Raw genomic sequence first — 19,313 nt, 5'->3', positions numbered from 1 at the left:
TGGAGTTGATGTTCCTGTTGAGGAAAGACAGACGTTCAACGAGATAAAGAGGGAAAAAGTATAGGCTGTCAGAGGGGGAACGTTCTATGCAGAAAAATAAAGCAGGGGCTGGGCGCGGTGGCTCACACCTGTAATCCCAGCACTTTGGGAGGCTGAGGCTGGTGGATCATGAGATCAGGAGTTCGAGGCCATCTTGGCCAACATGGGGAAACCCCGTCTCTACTGAAAACACAAAAATTAGCCGGGAATGGTGGCGCGTGCCTGTAATCCCAGCTACTTGGGAGGCTGAGGCAGAAGAATCGCTTGATTCCTGGAGGCGGAGGTTGCAGTGAGCTGACATTGCACCATTGCACTCCAGCCTGGGTGAAAGAGTGAGACTGTCTCAAAAAAAAAAAAGAAAAGAAAAAAGAAATGGAGATTTAGGGAGTTGGTGAAATGAAGTCTGAGTCTAAATATATCCAACACAGAGCTGCATAGATACTAAGTGCAGGGAAAGGGAGCAGGATTAGCATCCACCACCACGCAAGAGAGGAAAGTCACTTATGGGGAAAAAGATGATGGACGTGCCACCAAAGGCAGCGTGGATGGGAAGGCGGATGCCTTTAGGGGTCCTACCTCTGGGAGCCCTGCCAGAGTCTGACGACAGGAGTCAGGACTGACTGGGGTAAGGGAGTGAGGGAGAGAGGAGACCAAGAGATGTCTAGGAATCCGGCTTGGAGGATGTAGTTGATGGTGGGCCCATTACTGGGCAGGGGACCTGGAAGGAGGAAGGGAGGAAGATGACAGATGATGTGGGGAGCATCTGATGTCTAGGAGACACTTTACTGCCAGGAGCACTGCCCCGCCCAGACTGAACGAATGGTGCCTGTGAAATCCTTTTTGTAACCCAATCTGAGAGTCTCTGCCCTCGAATAGTGGCGTTTACTCCATTAACACTTACAGTAGCTCCTGATATATTTGGCCTTATTCTTGCTATTTTATTGGCTAGAATCCTTTTTTCTGTTCTAGTGGTTATCATCCCCACCCTACCCCTAATATGTTGTAACTTCTATTTTTCTTTTTTCTTTCTTTCTTCTTCTTCTTTTTTTTGGAGACAGGGTCTTGCTGTCGCTTAGGCTGGAGTGCAGTGGCACAATCTCGGCTCACTACAGCCTCTGCCTCCCAGGCTCATGATTCTCTGCCTCAGCCTCCCAAGTAGCTGGGACTACAGGCACCTGCCCCTGCCATCACATTTGGCTAATTTTTATATTTTTAGTAGAGACAAGGTTTCATCATGTTGGCCAGGCTGGTCTCGAACTTCTGACCTCAAGTGATCCTCCCACCTCGGCCTCCCAAAGTCCTGGGATTACAGGCGTGAGCCACCATGCCTGGCCTATTTTTCTTATCAGTATTAAAAAGTAACCAGCGGCCGGGCGCGGTGGCTCAAGCCTGTAATCTCAGCACTTTGGGAGGCCAAGACGGGCGGATCACGAGGTCAGGAGATCGAGACCATCCTGGCTAACACGGTGAAACCCCGTCTCTACTAAAAAATACAAAAAACTAGCCGGGCGAGGTGACAGGCGCCTGTAGTCCCAGCTACTCTAGAGGCTGAGGCAGGAGAATGGCGTGAACCCGGGAGGCGGTGCTTGCAATGAGCCGAGATCCGGCCACTGCACTCCAGCCTGGGCAACAGAGCCAGACTCTGTCTCAAAAAAAAAAAAAGAAAGTAACCAGCATCCATACCTTCCCACCCCAGCAGTCAAGGACTTCTGCATATTTTTACTTTCCTATGGGTCTCCAAATCTGTCCAGTCTCCCCCAGGCCAATGGCCTGTGTTCCCTGTATCCACTTGGGGGTAGGGGCGGTTTCTCCTCACCGTATCTGTTTCCCAGGAAGGGTGTGGGGATTCAGTCTGGGTCCAGGCATGGCGAAGCTGGCACCCAGTCTCAGGTTCCAGGGATAGCGTGTAGGAGAGATTTTCCTCGGAGCCTGTTTGTGGGTGGATGGAAGGGATGTGGGTCTGATGGGAAGGGCCTCATGACCTTGGACTCAACCCTCTTCCCCCAAGCCCCTTCCCAGCACCGCTGTGCTCTAGGTCTTACCACAGCTGGCATGGGGAGCTGGTGTGCATGGAACAGGAGCTCCGGGGGGCCCTGCATCGCCCTTGCCCCCTGGCCTCTTCTTACATTCCACCTTCACTTGGTCTCTGCAGTGTCTGTGGCAACACAGCCCACACTCTGGGGGAAGGCAGCAGTTAATGGCCAGGGGTCCGATCTGTGTCCATTCTTCCAGCCTGTGGGCCAAGGCTTCCCCCCCACTCGCTGACACCCCACTCACCCCGACAGCGGTAGCCTTGCTTGGTGACACCCCAGAGCTGGGAAGAGAAAGGAGAAAAGGTTACCCATCCTAGGAGAGAGAGGGCTGTGGATTGGCAGGGCAGCTGGGGAGTGGAAGTGTGAAAGCTACCCAGGTCTTGAAATTCTCAAGGCTAGAGATTTAATTGGAATTTAAGGAATGTGGGTGGGGTACAGTGGCTCATGCCAGTAATCCCAGCACTCTGAGACGCCAAGGTGGGAGGATCGCTTGAGCTCAGGAGTTCAAGACCAGCCTGGGCAATATATGGAGACTCTTTCTACAAAAAAAAGTTTTTGTTTTTGTTTTTTTTGAGATGGAGGCTCACTCTGTCGCCCAGGCTGGAGTGCAGTGGCACAATCTCAGCTCACTACAAGCTCTGCCTCCCGGGCTCACGCCATTCTCCTGCCTCAGCCTCCCGAGTAGCTGGGGCTACAGGCACCCGCCACCACGCCCGGCTAATTTTTTTTTTTTTTTTTTTTTTTTTTTTTTTTTTTTTTTTTGAGACGGAGTCTCGCTCTGTCGCCCAGGCTGGAGTGCAGTGGCCGGATCTCAGCTCACTGCAAGCTCCGCCCCCCGGGTTTACGCCATTCTCCTGCCTCAGCCTCCCGAGTAGCTGGGACTACAGGCGCCCGCCACCTCGCCCGGCTAGTTTTTTGTATTTTTTTTTTTTTTTTTTTTTTTTTTTTTTTTTTTTTTTTGAGGCGGAGTCTCGCTCTGTCGCCCGGACTGCAGTGCAGTGGCCAGATCTCAGCTCACTGCAAGCTCTGCCTCCCGGGTTTACGCCATTCTCCTGCCTCAGCCTCCTGAGTAGCTGGGACTACAGGCGCCCGCCACCTCGCCCGGCTAGTTTTTTTGTATTTTTAGTAGAGACGGGGTTTCACCGTGTTAGCCAGGATGGTCTCGATCTCCTGACCTCGTGATCCGCCCGTCTCGGCCTCCCAAAGTGCTGGGATTACAGGCTTGAGCCACCGCGCCCGGCCCGTTTTTTGTATTTTTTAGTAGAGACGGGGTTTCACCATATTAGCGAGGATGGTCTCGATCTCCTGACCTCGTGATCCGCCCGTCTCGGCCTCCCAAAGTGCTGGGATTACAGGCTTGAGCCACCGCGCCCGGCCATTTTTTTGTATTTTTAGTAGAGACGGGGTTTCACCATGTTAGCCAGGATGGTCTCAATCTCCTGACCTCGTGATCTGCCCACCTCGGCCTCCCAAAGTGCTGGGATTATAGGTGTGAGCCACTGTGCCTGGCCTGTTTTTTGGTTTTTCTTTTTTTTTTTTTTTTTTGTTTTGTTTTGTTTTTTGGTTTTTCTTGAGACGGAGTTTTGCTCTTGTTGCCCAGGCTGGAGTGCAATGGTGCGATCTCGGCTCACCACAACCTCTGCCTCCTGGGTTCAAACAATTCTCGTGCCTCAGCCTCCTGAGTAGCTGGGATCACAGGTGTGCACCACCACGTGCAGCTAATTTGTGTATTTTTAGTAGAGACAGGGTCTCTCTCACTATGTTGCCTAGGCTGGTCTTGAACTCTTGAGCTCAAGCAATCTGCCCGCTTCAGCCTCCCAAAGTGCTGGGATCATGGGTGTGAGCCGCCGCTCCTGGCCTCCTCTCCAGAGTTTTAGATATTACCCATGGTTCAGCGACTATCTGGGGTGGAGATTATCTGGGATTTGGGGGATTATCTGGCATTTGGAGATTATCCAGGATATAGGGAATGGTTGGTGTTTAGGGTTTATATGAAACAGGATGATTTGAGGCTGTAGGATTTCTGGAAATTGGGGGTTATGTGGGGTTTGGGGACTGCCGGCTTCAGGACAGAGGGAACCTAAGGGCAGTGATGGGGTGGAGTGCTCACAAAGCCACTGCAGCTGTCGCAGAAGGTAGGCTTTCGGAAGGTGACCTCATGGAAGGTGTGCAGGAAGGCCAGGCCCAGCTTGGAGCAGATGGCGCTGGCCCGGAGCAGGTACCCTGTCAGCTCCTCTCTGCTGAAGGAGCCTCTCCTGGGGGCAGAAACTGAGCCTCAGCATGGCCCGCCCCAACCTCCCCCAGACCCAGGAGTCCAGACAACCCCAGCGTCCTCATCTTCAGGGGATCCAGGAGTCAGAACCACTTACCCCTGGCGTGGGGGCGGGTGGAGCCCATGGCAGGCGAAGGGAAAATTGCCTGAGAGTCGCTCAAAGTCCTCCTGAGAGATGGTTCCTCGGCCTTCAGGGTCATAATTCTTGAACACGGACTTCAGAGGAGTGTGGGGAAGCAGATAAGGCCCAGTTGTCAAAATATGATCCCCACGGCAATAAGTCCCCGCCTCCAGGCTCAGGGTTCTACCCATGTCTTCCCTCCTGGCTCCTGGCGGCCAGGCCACCCTCCCTTCCTTACCTCCACCAGCTGCTCCACGTGCCGACCCAGCGTGACCCTGTCCGGCTTGGGGGTCACACCAGGGGCCCACTCCACCACCAGAGGTGCGTTGAAGGGGGAGGGTGGCTGGGGTGGGGACAGAGGAGCAGTTAGTCACTGCATAGGCTTAGCAGGGTTCAAGGTAATTGGGGGGGTCCGAGGCCAGGGGTCAGGTCTCACCAGACTCTTGGGACAGCGTGGCTCTCGGGCATAAGAAAGCTCATAGATCTCGTCTTCCGTGTAGAAGAGGTCCAGGGAGAGCTGGAGCAGACAGGGGTGTCACAGATCCTCCTGTCTACAGCCCTGCCCCAGATCCCCACACCCACTTGCAGGCTCTTCCCAAAGCCCCTCCTGGGTTCAAATCCTGGCATTACTGCTGTGGGACAGTGGGCAAGTGACCTCACCTCTCCGGGCCTCAGTTTCCCAATCCACAGAATGGGCACAGTAAGGGTCCCGACCTCATAGGGTTGTAAGGTGGAATGAGGTGCCTGGCACATAGTCAACGATCAATAACTGTTAGTAGCCTTTTGCTTAGATTCTTGGATTCAAAACTTGAGATTTTGGGCTATCAGCATGAGAAGCTCAGAACCTTGGAGTTTAAGAATGTGAACCCCAAAGCAATTCCAGAGCTCAGATCAATGGATACTTGAGTCGCTGGGGGAAGTGGAGAAAAGACATGTTACTTATATAGAATATAGAGCTCACTCTGCTCCATATACTATTTTTTTTGAGACAGTCTCGCTCTGTCTCCCAGGCTGGAGTGTAGCGGCGCGATCTTGGCTCACTGCAACCTCTGCCTCCCAGGTTCAAGCGATTCTCGTGCGTCAGCCTCCCAAGTAGCTGGGACTACAGGCGTGCATCACCGTGCCTGGCTAATTTTTTTTTGTATTTTTAGTAGAGATGGGGTTTCACCATGTTGCCTAGGCTGGTCTCAAACTCTTCAGGCAATCTGCCTACCTCAGCCTCCCAAAGTGCTAGGATTACAGGCATGAGCCACTGTGCCCGGCTAGACACTGTCTTAAGGATAAGGACATTCTTTGAATGATGTCATTGGCTTTCTCTCCTCAACCACCCTCGAGGTGGGTCCTTTTATTTTATTTTTTATATTTATTTATTTATTTATTTATTTTGAGACAGAGTTTCACTCTTCTTGCCCAGTCTGGAGTGCAATGGCGTGATCTCAGCTCACCGCAACCTCTACCTCCTGGGTTCAAGCGATTCTCCTGCCTCAGCCTCCCTAGTAGCTGGGATTACAGGCATGTGCTACCACTCCTGGCTAATTTTGTATTTTTAGTAGAGACAGGGTTTCTGCATGTTGATCAGGCTGGTCTTAAACTCCTGACCTCAGGTGATTTGCCCGCCTTGGCCTCCCAAAGTGTTGGGATAACAGATGTGAGCCACCAGACCTGGTTGGGTCCTTTTATTATTCCCATTTTGCAGATAAGGAAACTGAGGCTGAAGGGTTCAGTGACTTGCCAAGATCACGCGGCTAGAAAAAAACCTAGAAGCTCTGGCTTCAAAATCCATGCAGTCCAGCACTTTTCTACCCTGCTCCTGGAGACACTCACACACCCAGGACCTTACATCTCAGTACCCTCGGAAGCCCAGCCTGGGCGGGGCCAGGGGCTCACCGTGAGCAGGTGCAGCAGATCCTCATTGGCGCTGCAGGGCGGATGCTGCCCTTGGAGGGCCACGAGCTCCTGCAGCCGCAGGTAGAGGTTGTTCAGCTTGGGTAGGTGCAGGCGGCCGTCAGGCAACCTGTCGGGCTGTGCTTCATGCAGGGACACCAGATCCTTGAGGTGCACGCCCAATACAGGCAGTCGGAAGCCAGTGCAGCCAGCCCAGGTGCGGCGGTAGCGGGCGTAGTTGTTGTGGGAGGCAAGGATCTCAGTGAGCTCCAGCAGGTTCTGGGGAGGAGGCACATGGGATGGGGGCGTTATCAGGGCAGTCCCGTCTCCTGAGCAGCCTCCTCTGTGGGCTCTAAGCCTTCAGGGATCCAGTGGCATTTTGGACACATCTGGAGCCCTTCCATATCCCATGCTGGTGTCAGCATCTCCCCGAAACTGCTCTTCCTCTTCGGTCCCCATCTCAGAGAAGTTCCACAATCCCCCATTCTTTGGCTAAAATGATTTATCTTTCTTTCTTTTCTTTTCTTTTTTTTGAGATGGAGTTTTGCTGTCTTGTCCAGGCTGGAGTGCAGTGGCGCGATCTCAGCTCACTGCAACCTGCACCTCCTGGGTTCAAGCGATTCTCCTGCCTCAGCCTCCCAAGTAGCTGGGATTACAGGCATGAGCCACCAAACCCAGCTAATTTTGTATTTTTAGTAGAGATAGGGTTTTACCATGTTAGTCCAGGCTGGTCTTGAACTCCTGACCTCAGGTGATCTGCCCGCCTTGGCCTCCCAAAGTGTTGGGATTACAGGCGTGAGCCACCATGCCCGGCCTTTATTATTATTATTATTATTATTATTATTATTATTATTATTTAAGCTAGGGTCCCACTTTGTCACCTGGCTGGAGTGCAGTGTCATGATCACAGCTCATTGCAGCGTTAAACTCCTGGGCTTGATGCCTGGGTGCGGTGGCTCAAGCCTGTAATCCCAGCACTTTGAGGGGCCGAGGCAGGTGGATCATTTGAGGTCAGGAGTTCAAAACCAGCCTGGGCAACATGGTAAAACCCTGTCTCTACTAAAAATACAAAAATTAACCAGGCCTGGTGGTGCAGGCCTGTAATCCCAGCTACCCGGGAGGTTGAGGCAGGCAAATCTCTTGAACCTGCCTCGAGGAGTTTGAAACCAGCCTGGCCAACATGGTAAAACCCTGTCTCTACTAAAAATACAAAATTAGGGCATGGTGGTGCACCCCTGAAATCCCAGCTACTCAGGAGGCTGGAGCAGGAGAATTACTTGAATCCGGGAGGCAGAGGTTGCAGTGAGCCAAGATTGCGCCACTGCACTCCAGCCTGGGCAACAAGAGTGAGACTGTGTCTCAAAAAAAAAAAAAAAAATTTCTAGAGATGGGGTCTTATGTTGCCCAGGCTGGTCTCAAACACCTGGGCTCAGGTGATCCTTCTGTCTTGGCCTCCCAAAACGCTGGGATTACAGGCGTGAGCCACTGTACCCAGCCTATAATTATTTCTTAAAAACCCAGATCTAGCCAGGTGCGGTGGCTCACGCCTGTAATCCCAGCACTCTGGGAGGCCGAGGTGGGCTGATCATGAGGTCAGCAGATCGAGACCATCCTGGCTAACACGGTGAAACCCTGTCTCTACTAAAAATACAAAAAATTGGCCGGGTGCGGTGGCTCACGCCTGTAATCCCAGCACTTTGGGAGGCTGAGGCAGGCGGATCATGAGGTCAGGAGATTGAGACCAAGACTCCACCTCAAAAAAAAAAAAAAAGAAAACCCAGATCTTATCAAGGGTGTGTCATCACTCTCAAAACTTCCCTCGCTTAGCCCATCTTTCAAGGCGCTATAGGATCTTCCCAGGGCATCTTCAGCCTAATTTCCTGCCACTTTCTGACCTCAGCCAGTCCTCCCCATGGGGACTGCAAAGTTCTCTGCTAGCCTTTCTCCCATCTGTCTCCCTCACAGGCCACCTCTGAAACAGATACACTGAGAGCAGAGAGGGGTCAGCACCATGAGTGGATGGAAGACAGGAAGGAGGAAGGCTGGCAGAGCCTGGGGATCTTGGATTTGGAGGAGCAAGGACTTCAGGTGGTTCCAGGGCTCCTGGGCAGGAATGGACAGGGCTTGGGGAATTAGGTGTGGGGGCTCAAGACAGCTGACCACTTGGAGCTCTGGGGAGGGTAGTGGGATTCACCTTGGTGCTGTCAGGGCTCAGGTGGGCATGGGAGTCCTTGAGTCTGGAGATGGCACTGTGACACAGGCCCCCCGTGACCGCCATCAGCGTGTTGAAATTCTGCAGCTGGCGGAGCCTCTAGGAAGAGAAGCATGCGCACAGGGTCGTCACGGGAGGGAGTTCAGATGACAGCATCCCAGTTGAGGTGGGGTCCCAGGCATGTGTGAGTATGGACCAATGTGGGGATCAGACAGGTGAGAAAAGGTGGGTGTGTGCAGTAGGAGTGGGACATGCCATGTGTGGGCCTCACAGGGGTGTCAGATAGTTATCTGAGCCCGGAGGGTCAAGTAGGTGATTGACTGATACCAGGTTAGAAAATCTGGGGAGACAGGAAGTACGGGAAGTTGGGCGGATTTGGGGAGTAGACAGGTGTGTGTCAGACACGTGGGGGAGGCTTCAGACATGTCAGGTTGTCAGCCATCTGGGGGTCTGACTGCTCTGAGTCACACAGGTGCGGGGAGGCAAGAAGGCACAGGCTCTGGGCAGGAGCTGGGAGCCAGGCAGAGGTTAACGGAGCCAGGCAGAGGTTAACGGGGCCAGAGAGATATGGAGGAGTTAGATGCTAGACAGGTGTGGAGCTACCAGGGCAGCTGGGGAATTCCCTCGCCTTCCCTTTGACAAATTTGGGCAGAGGTTGCTGTGGAGAGAGTGGGGCCAGGGAGGAATGGAAAATGCTCAGACCAAGGAGACCCCAGGCGGACGTGGAGACCCCCAGGTCTAAGGGGCCCTGCAGGAGGAAGCAAGCCAGGGAAGACGCCAGAGGAAGGGCGTGGTCTGCGTGGAAATACGCAAGGGGGCGCGGCCACAGCAGGCCAGAGGGCTTCCCTTTTCCCCAGAAGGACGAGAAGGTGTCCGGAAAGGAGGGGGAAGGGAGGGGAAGAGAAGGGCTTAACACAACGGGGCGGGGCGGGGAGAGCCCGGACGCAATGGGGAGCGATGCGCAGTCCCGAAGCGACGCTGGGGCCCGGGGACTGGGAATCGAAGCCTCGGTAAAGGATGGCACAAAAGTGGGGGCATGGAAGGGACACTCTCATTGACCTGGGGATAGACTATTCGGACATAGGGCTTGGAAGCCTGTCACGTCTAGGACCAAGGGGTGGGGCCACGGTGGGTGGGACGCGGTGACATCAAGGCCAAAGAAGAAGTTACGGTCCTGGTTTGCAACGCCCAGACTGTGGCCTCTGGGGCGGGGCCGGGAGATGCGTGACGTCACCGCCGGGATGACCCTGTGGGGTCGGGGATCTGGAAGGTGGAGGGCCAGGTAGCTGCGTGCAGTGGCGTTCGCAGCCCCAAGGGGCAGGCCTCACCTGTGCCACGTGAATGAACTTGTCCAGCACCTGTGCGCGCTGCAGAGGACCGGGACGGCTCAGCACCATCACCTGCACCCAGCGGGACACGCTGTTGCTGAGACCTACAGAGCCCTCCAGGGCCGGGCAGCCTCGTACTGAGCCCTGCAAAACGTAGCTCCGCAGGTCCTGGGGCTGGGAGCGAGGTGGGTGTCAAGGTGGGCAGTGGCACTCAGGGCCTGCCCTTCCATGGCATCCAACTAGTAGTCGTGATCTCTGATGTCCTAGCCTGGTCTAGCCTGAGTGACCTTTGTCATCTGTCCCCCCACCCTCAGGCTGCTACATGTCCTTGACATCACTATGCTCCTCTCCCATCTGAGGAGACATGTTTAAATATAGCCAGGCACTATATTTGACAAATGATCGTATTAAGTAATTTAATCCTCATAACTCTATGAGGTATCATTCCATTTTAGAGATGAGACAGCTGAGGCACAGAGAGGATAGGTAATTTGCCTAGGGTCACACAGGTGTGAGTCAGGGTGGGAGTCTATATGACCTTAACTCTACACCTGACTGGTATACAGTCAGCAAAGGCAAGGATGGGGAAGATGACCTGAAATCAACCTCTAACTTTGAGATCTCTGCTGAATGACCATGCAGGTGTCCTCTCAGTCCTGCCTTCCCCCAGCCAATCCCTCCCCTACCCCAATCTCTCCCCTACTTGGGACAGGGACAGGAGGGGGTCCTCACCGTGATAGCCTGGAAGGACCGGAACTCCAGGTAGGTGAGGTGCTGAGCCAGCTCCCCCGTCTCCAGGTGGTCGAAAAGCAGGGACACTTTGCGCTTTTTGCCCAGGCCTGGGCTGCTCATGGGGGGCGGGGGGCCAGGACCACCAGGGCTCAGGCTGGGGGCCAAGAGGGGCAGGGTATTGGAGTGGTTCACAGTTGAGGGCTTGGGAATGCAAAGGGAGATGGCAGAATGGGGATGGGGCAGGGGAGAGGGGAGCACAGGGCTGACTCACAGGTTAGAGGAGTCTCTGAGGTTTCTCTGGGCCGAGTTGCCCTCCTGGGCCACGGTGGCCCAGAAACGACCTATGACTTCTTCCAGCTGGGGGTCCTGGTGCATCACCTCAGGGTGTTGGGTCAGCCAGTACCTGAGAGTGGTTTGGAGATGGTGAGATGAGACTGGGGGTGGCGAAGGTCTCTACAAGGGGTATTTTGGACTGAGAAATTTCTAGGTGCTGAGCTAGGGGTCTCTAAATGTGTGTGGGGGTCCCTGGAGGGTGGGGGTTTGGAGGGGCACCAGGCTCAGGGAATCTCTGGAGTAGGATGGGCATCTCTTAACACAGACTGGGGGATCTGTGGGAAACAGACTGGGGAGTCACTTGGAAGTGGGATTATTGGGAAGCAGGATTGTGGAGGGTCTAAGGAACTAGACTGGGGGCTTCTGGGCGTGAGATTTTTGGGGGGACAGAATGAGGGGGTCTTATGAGCTAGGCTGGGGTCTGTGGGAGGTGGAGATTTTGGGGATCAGAGCCGGAGGTGTCTGGGCACCAGCTAGGAGGGTCTATGGGATCTGGTTGGTGAGGGGGGTCTCTAGGAAGTAGGGGTTCTAAGGAACGGAACTGAGAGGGTCTTAGGAACCAAGTTACGGGTGTCTCAGAAGTGGGATTTTGGCCTGTGGGGCTGGTTGGGTCTGTGGGAACTGGGCTGGAGAGTCTCTGAGGAATGTTTTTTGGGTGGCAGCAGGATGGAAGTCGTGGGTCCTGAGAGTGGGGATCTTGGCCCGGCCCTACCTGACCAGGTGACAGATCTGCAGCCGTCTCAGCTCCTGGGTGTCCCCTGTGGCCTTCTGGTACTTGAGTTCTGGTCAAGGCTCTGTTATCCAGGATCCATGACCTGCCTGCTCCCCATTCCAGTTGCCCAGGTTCTCACGACTCTGCCCTCCGCCCTCCACCCATAGCTCACGGTCCCGGAGGATATGAGGTCAGCAGGCGGGCAGCCAGGTCAGCGGAGGGCAGCACCCAGCTGTGCATGGCCAGCACCATGTTGAGCATGTGGTCCCCGTGGCACAGGCTGCCAGCTGAATCTGGGGTGGAAGGAGGGGGACTCTGACAGAATGGCCCTCAGGCAATGCACAGCACAGCCTCCAGATCCTGCGGGACTGCCTGGTTCAAAGACTAGCTCTAACGGTGATCCCCGGCATGACCTTGGACAGGCAACCTAACCTCCTGTGCCTCACTTTCCTTATCTGTATCATGCATGGGGCAACATCACCCCTGGCAAGTCTTGTTGAAGATTGAAGTAGCACCAGACTGGCCAGGCACAGTGGCTCACGTCTGTAATCCCAGCATTTTGGGAGGCCGAATTGGGTGGATCACATGAGGCCAGGAGTTCGAGACCAGCCTGGCCAACATGGTGAAACCCCATTTCTACTAAAAACACAAAAATTAGCTGGGCCTGGTGGCACGTGCCTGTAATCCTAGCTACTCGGGAGGCTGAAGCAGGAGACTCTCTTGAACCTGGGAGGTGGGGGTTGCAGTGAGCCAAGATCAGGCCACTGCACTCCAGCCTGGGTGACAGAGCGAGACTCTGTCTCAAAAGAAAAAGAAAATAAAAGAAAAAAAATTTATATAAATATATATATAATATACATTAAATATCTATCTATCTATAGATAGATATGTATGTATTTCCATTTCAGGAAAGAAGAAATATAGGTGTTTCTCTTATCTCTAATGTAGTGATTGAGTTTCATTCCACCCAGCCCTGCTCTCATTTTACCTCCAAAAACTGAGGCAGAGAGAAGTGGGTGCTGAGCCTGAGGTTAGGGCCGGGGAGGCTGCTGGGGAGAGGACACTCACCGAAGGACTGGATGCATTTCTCCAGCAGCTCATCTTCACTGCAGCCGCCCTCGCTCAGCAGGCCCAGGTTCATGGAAGCCATGACCTTGCTGATTTCCCGGGGGCTGGGGCATGTCTTGTGGCGGCGCGTTTGGCGGGGTCGGCCCCGCCCTCCTGTCTTTCCGGTGCATTCCTGGTGGGACTTTCTGTGGGCACAGCCCCCAAGGAGTCATGGGAGCCCCTTCCTTCGGGCAGACCCTAGAATTCCTCTTGACCTTAATGCCCCAAGGCACCACGGGAGAGGCTTCCTAAAGGCAAAGCTCCTGGGTTACCCCTGACCTACCAGGGACTCATGGGAGAATCCCCAGGAATATTCCAGATCCCTGGGGGAATCATGGGAACCCTCTCCCACAAGCAAACTCCCAGGGATATTCCTGCTCCCTTCAGGGAATCAGAGAGGAAGATCCTCAAGACCAGGGGTCCCCAGCCCCCAGGTCACGGATGGGTACCAGTCCGTGGCCTGTTAGGAACCAGTGGGCGAGCGAGCACCCCTGCCTGAGCTCTGCTCTGATCTGTCAGATCTGCTGGGGCATTAGACTCTCTTAGGAGCATGAACCCTTTTGTGAACTTCGCATGTGAGGGATCTAGGCTGCGTGCTCTTTATGATAATCTAATGCCTGATGATCTGTCACTGTCTCCCATCACTCCCAGATGGGAGCATCCAGTTGCAGGAAAACAAGCTCAGGGCTCCCACTGATTCTACATTATGGTGAGCTGCGTAACTATTTCATTATATATTACAATGTAATAATAGTACAAATAAATCACACGATACATGTAATTAACTTGAATCATCCCCAAACCATCCCCACCCCCTTCCACAAAACCAGTCCCTGGTGCCAAAAAGGCTAGGGACTGCTGCTCAGGACTACTCTGAATCCCCCAGGGAATCACTGCAGAAGACTCCCAGGACCACTCAGGACCCCTCAGGGAATCATAAGAACTTCCTCCCCAGGCATTGCCCCCAACTTCCTCTTGACCGCTTCCAAGACATCCTGGAAGAGACTTCCTGTTGGCAGATCCCGGAATTACTTCTGGCCTCCCAGGGACTCATGGGAGAAGACCCCTGAGATCTCTCCCATCCTCCCTAGGCAGAGGCAAGGGAGGACATGCCTTCAGGAATTGCTACCTCAGGTCTCTAATACACACCCCTCCTTCCTCCCGCAGCCCTCAAGAGAGCAAGGCTCCTGGACCAGTGCAATGGCTCATGCCTGTAATCCCAGCACTTTGGGAGGCAAAGGTGGGTGGATCACTTGAGGCCAGGAGTTCAGGGCCACCCTGGCCAACACATTTTAATAGAAACCCCCGTCTCTACTAAAAATGCAAAAATTGGTCAGGCATGATGTCGGGCACCTGTGATCCCAGCTACTCAGGAGGCTGAGGCAGGAGGATCACTTGAACCCAGGAGGTGGAGGCTGCAGTGAGCTGGAACTGCATCACAGTGCTCCAGCCTGGGTGACAGAGTGATTTCTGTTTCAAAAATAATAATAATAAAATAAAAAAGAGAGGCCTGGCACAGTGGCTCACACCTGTAGTCCCAGCACTTTGGGAGGCTGAGGTAGACAGATCACTTGAGGTCAGGAGTTCGAGACCAGCCTGGCCAACATGGTGAAACCCCGTCTCTATTAAAAATACAAAAATTAGCCGGGCATGGTGGTGGCCACCTGTAATCCCAGCTACTCGTGAGGCTGAGGCAGGAGAATCACTTGAATTTGGGAGATGGAGGTTGCAGTGAGCTGAGATCGTGCCACTGCACTCCAGCCTGGGTGACAGAGTGAGACTCAATAAATAAATAAATAAATAAATAAATAAATAAATAAATAAATAAAAAGAGAGCAAGGCTCCTGCAAGGAAACCCCCAGGATTTCATCTCTGCCCTTCTCCCACCCCTTCACCCCACTAAGGTAACAGACATCTCTCTGAAGTTAGCCTTCCGGCAGGACCTACAGTTTTAGCCTTCAGCCTGGGTCCTTAGATTTGGGACTGGAGAGGAAATACCAGTGCTAAATGGCCTTCTCTGGGGCTCCTCAGAGTTAGGTGAGAGGTTCCTGGGGCTGAGACAGCTTCAAGGAAGGTGGGAAAATAATCCTCTCATCACGAGGTCATGAGTTCGAGACCAGCTTGACCAACATGGTGAAACCCCGTCTCTACTAAAAATATAAAAATTAGCCAGGCATGGTGGTGCGCACCTGTAATCCCAGCTACTCAAGAGGCTGAGGCAGAAGAATCGCTTGAACCCAGGAGGCGGAGGTTGCAGTGAGCGGAGATTGCACCACTGCACTCCAGCCTGGGCAACAGAGCGAGTTTTTGTCTCAAAAGTAATAATAATAACAATAATAGTAATTCTCTCTCTGCCTGGTGCCTCCCAGAGGCTGCTGTTCCTGATGGGGAAAGATGGTAATGGAGAGACAGGGATGGTGGGAGGAGGGAGGGAGCTGAATCCATGTTTCAAACGAAAGTAGAATCCAGAAATTTCTGCCAGCTGTTGTGACTTCGTGTTAGTTACTTAATTTCTCTGGGGCTCGGTTTCCTCAAAGGAAAAATGAAGATAGTCCTTGGACCTTCCCCAAGGATTTTTTTTTTTTCTTTTTTTGGAGACAGGGTCTCGCTCTGTCGCCCAGGCTGAGAGTGCAATGGACCTTCCCCAGGGATTTTTTTCTTTCTTTCTTTGGAGACAAGGTCTCACTCTGTCACCCAGGCTGGAGTGCAGTGGTGCAATCTCAGCTCACTGCAACCTCCACCTTCCTAGTTCAAGCAATTCTCCTGCCTCAGCCTCCCAATTAGTTGGGCTACAGGCACGTGCCACCAAGCCCAGCTAATTTTTGTATTTTTAGTAGAAATGGAGTTTCACCGTGTTGGCCAGGCTGGTTTTGAACTCCTGGGCCCAATTGATCCTCCCACCTTTGCCTCCTAAAGTGCTGGGATTATAGGTGTGAGCCATCACGCCAGGCCCCTACCTCTACCCTTTTTTAGACAGGATCTTGCTCTGTCTCTCAGGCTGGAGTGCAGTGGTACAATCAAAGCTCACTGTAACCTTGAACTCCTGGACTCGAGTGATCCTCCTGCCTTAGTCTCCCAGGTAGCTGGGACTACAGGTGTGCACAACTGTACCCAGCTAATTTTGTGTGTATGTGTGTCGATGGGGGTCTCACTATATTGCCCAGGCTGGTCTAGAACTCCTGGCCTCAAGTTCTCCTTGCCTTATCCTCCCAAAGTTCTGGGATTAGAGGCATGAGCCACCGTTACTAGAAGGGACATTTTAAAGTATTAAATATGTCCTAGGCCAAGGAGGGAGCATTCTAACTAAATCAGCGTTTCCCTAAGTGTGGGCACCCAGCTAGTACAAAAGCATCACCTGGGAACTGGATATAAATACAGATTCTCAGGTCCCAACGCACACCTACAAAATCAAACATTTTAAGGCCGGGGGCAGTGGCTCATGCCTCTCTAATCCCAGCACTTTGGGAGGCCAAGGTGGGCGGATCACAAGGTCAAGAGATGGAGACCATCTTGCCCAACATGGTGAAACCCCCGCTCTACTAAAAATACAAAAAAGTAGCCGGGCGTGGTGGCAGGCACCTGTAGTCCCAGCTACTTGGGAGGCTGAGGCAGGAGGATCGCTTGAACCCAGGAGGCAGAGGTTGCAGTGAGCCAAGATTGTGCCACCGCACTCCAGCCTGGAGACAGAGCGAGACTGCATCTCAAAAAAAAGAAAAAAATAATAAGGGTAAGCCCAGCAACCTGTATTTTAAAAGCCCTCCAGACAGTTCTGAGGCACGCTCCAGTTTGAGAACTACTGGTCTAGAGTGTCTCATTGAGTACTTACAGGCCTCTCCGAGGTGGAGGCTATGATTAGTCTATTGACAGAAGAAAAACCCAAGACACAGAGCAGTTAAGTGACTTACCTAAGGTCACAGAGCTAGGAAATTAGGCAGCCAGGAGTCTACCACTAAATTGCTGGGTGGGGAGGAAAGCCCTTTGCCCATCAGAGTGATTCTGGGGATGGCAGGAGGAGCTACCCAGGCTAGGGAGACATCCACCATATCTGCCTCTGTGGGGACAGAAAGGCCAGCTTGCCCAGGAGATAGAAGCCCATTCTAGAACCAGCCACACAGCCTGCCACTAGGCCCTGTCCTGCAGCCCCCTGTAGGGGTCTGGAACAGCCAGAAGTGGTTTAAGAGGCAGGGGAGCCACTTTGCCCTGTGTCACACTCCCCTCTCCTGGGCCAGGGCCCTGCAGGGGCTTGGAGTTTCCAGTCCAAGGGGATGGGGAACCAGGAAGCCCCCAGGGAGGACAGAGACACTCAGCCCAGGCCAGGGATGGAGGTGTGGTGACAAGAAGTGGGAAAGGGGCAAAGAACAGCTCAAACTCCAGGGACAACACGGTACAGATGCCACATACAAGCCACTGCCGCCCTAGCTGGCTCCAGACTCCCTGAACCCTGAAGCATCCACCTGGCCCCCCTGCACCCGATCCCGAAGAAGCCAGGCATCCTGCCACCCTGGCGAGTGATCTCCCCAGCCCTCCCATGCAGAGGGAGGCCTCAGGGTGCTGCCGGGCTCCCTGGGGAGGGTCCTCTCACCTCTTGCTGTCTTTTCTGTTCATGCTTCCTGCGGGGGGAGGAGGGCGGGGGTCTTGCAAGAGTATGGCTCAGCTCCTCCCCTTCCCCAGGACTCCAGCTTCTCAGCCCCTAGGGAGCTGGGGCCTCCTCGGTGCTTGGGAAGGAAAGAGGAACTGCCCCTCCCCACCCACCCTCAGGCCAGGGGGAAGGAAGAGGCTGGGGAGAGACCAAAGGCCCCCTCCCCCACACGGGGATCCCTTCTGCTGAGGTTTCCGGCGCTGCTGGCTCTCCCACCCTCAAGAGCCCAGGCGGGCTCTCTATCTCCCTCATCTTTCGGTCTCAAGACCCGTCACTGTCATACTTCTATAAAAGCAGGGGTTTTTCTTTTCAAAGCATGACTGGTATTTATGTAAAAACGCACACACACTCAAAAAGATAAGTCTGTCTTTCTAGAAGGACATATTCATATATATAATTCACGAAGGTTGGAATGGAAACTCACAAGACATAGCATTTTATATATTTCTTCATAGGCTTCTCTTATTCCTAGTTTAAGTGATACCATTTGTACCCCGGAAAACATTTTCACTTTCTGACTTTATTGTAACAAACCTCCACATAGCACCTACTGTACCACACACTGCTCTAAGGACTTTAAAAATATTAACTCATTTAATCCTCACACAATCCACTGTTACCTTAAAAGAACATTACATACTGGGCCAGGCACGGGGACTCACGCCTGTCATCCAGCACTTTGGGAGGCCAAGGCAGGTGGATCGCTTGAGTCCAGGAGTTTGAGACCAGCCTGAACAACGCGACAAAACCCCGTCTCTATAAAAAATGTAACAAGTTAGGCCGGCATGGTGGCTCACTCCTGTAATCCCAGCACTTTAGGAGGCTGAGGCGGGCGAATCACCTGAGGTCGGGAATTTAAGACCAGCCTGACCAACATAGAGAAACCCCATCTCTACTAAAAATACAATATTAGCCCGGCGTGGTGGCACATGCCTGTAATCCCAGCTACTTGGGAGGCTGAGGCAGGAGAATTGCTTGAACCCAGGAGGCGGAGGTTGAGGTGAGCCAAGATCACGTCATTACACTCCAGCCTGGGCAACGGGAGCGAAACTCTGTCTCAAAAAAAAAGAAAAAAAAAAAAGTTAGCTGAGCATAGTGATGCACACGTGTAGTCCCAGGTACTCAGGAGGCTGAGGCAAGAAGATTGCTTGAGCCCAAGGAGGTCGAGGCTGCAGTGAGCCATGATGGTGCCACTGCGTGTCAGTCCTGTCTCAAAAAACAAAAAACAGAACAAAACAAAAAAAAAACCCCACACACATCAAAAACCATCAAAGATGGAGGTAAAGCCTTTGGGAAGCCCCTCCCCATCCCCTGTCTTTCTTAAGCAGGGTGTGACCAATACGACTTGTTGTCGAGTTTCGTCCAAACTGCTGTCTGTGCGTTTAAGTACATTGTATAAACATGTGCTCCTAGAAACAGACTTTTCTTTTGAGTGTGCATTTTTTTCTTTTTACCTAAATGTGTCATGCTCGACCTTTTTTTTTAAATTGAAGTACTAAAAAGATCACCAATCATTAAGTATTTAGGTTGATGAAATGTCACCAACTGAGCAAACCTGTGTGACATTCATACAAATCAAGACACAGAACATTGTCACCCTCCACAAGCCCCCTGTCTTTCTTCCCAGCACGAATTCCCACAGATCTCCACTCACCCGAAGTCTAGTGCAGTAGTTTTGTCTCATTTTGAGCTGGATAAAAATGGACTCCTGTATTGAATCTGGGTTCTTTCTCTCTACGTCTTGTTTTTGCAGTTCTTTCGTGTTATCGTATTTGGTTATAATTTATTCCTTTTTTTGGCCAGGCACGGTGGCTCACGCCTGTAATCCCAGCACTTTGGGAGGCTGAGGTGGGTGGATCACTTGAGGTCAGGAGTTTGAGATCAGCCTGGCCAACATGGTG

At 52.9% G+C, this 19,313-nt stretch overlaps 1 protein-coding gene across 1 annotated transcript; it reads right to left on the bottom strand.

Moving 5' to 3' along the window:
- Positions 1–373: 373 nt before the first annotated feature.
- On the bottom strand, positions 374–17,502 carry RASGRP4 (RAS guanyl releasing protein 4). The gene is made up of 17 exons (XM_010385718.2): positions 17,356–17,502; positions 12,735–12,919; positions 11,854–11,959; positions 11,667–11,729; positions 10,893–11,024; positions 10,622–10,775; positions 9,890–10,063; positions 8,544–8,660; positions 6,353–6,628; positions 4,902–4,982; positions 4,704–4,808; positions 4,442–4,560; positions 4,183–4,327; positions 2,317–2,353; positions 2,082–2,216; positions 1,856–1,968; positions 374–757 (listed from the first exon to the last, which is right to left on the bottom strand). Exons 1-17 carry the CDS (start codon positions 17,376–17,378, stop codon positions 701–703), a joined length of 2,022 nt encoding a protein of 673 aa, XP_010384020.1. The 5' UTR covers positions 17,379–17,502; the 3' UTR covers positions 374–700.
- Between the last annotated feature and the right edge of the window lie 1,811 nt (positions 17,503–19,313).

This window comes from Rhinopithecus roxellana, chromosome 12 (genome assembly GCF_007565055.1).
Source record: "Rhinopithecus roxellana isolate Shanxi Qingling chromosome 12, ASM756505v1, whole genome shotgun sequence".
NCBI classification, from domain to species: Eukaryota; Metazoa; Chordata; class Mammalia; order Primates; family Cercopithecidae; genus Rhinopithecus; species Rhinopithecus roxellana.
The sequence above is the reverse complement of the archived record's forward strand: the minus strand, read 5'-3'. Positions and strand labels throughout refer to the sequence as shown.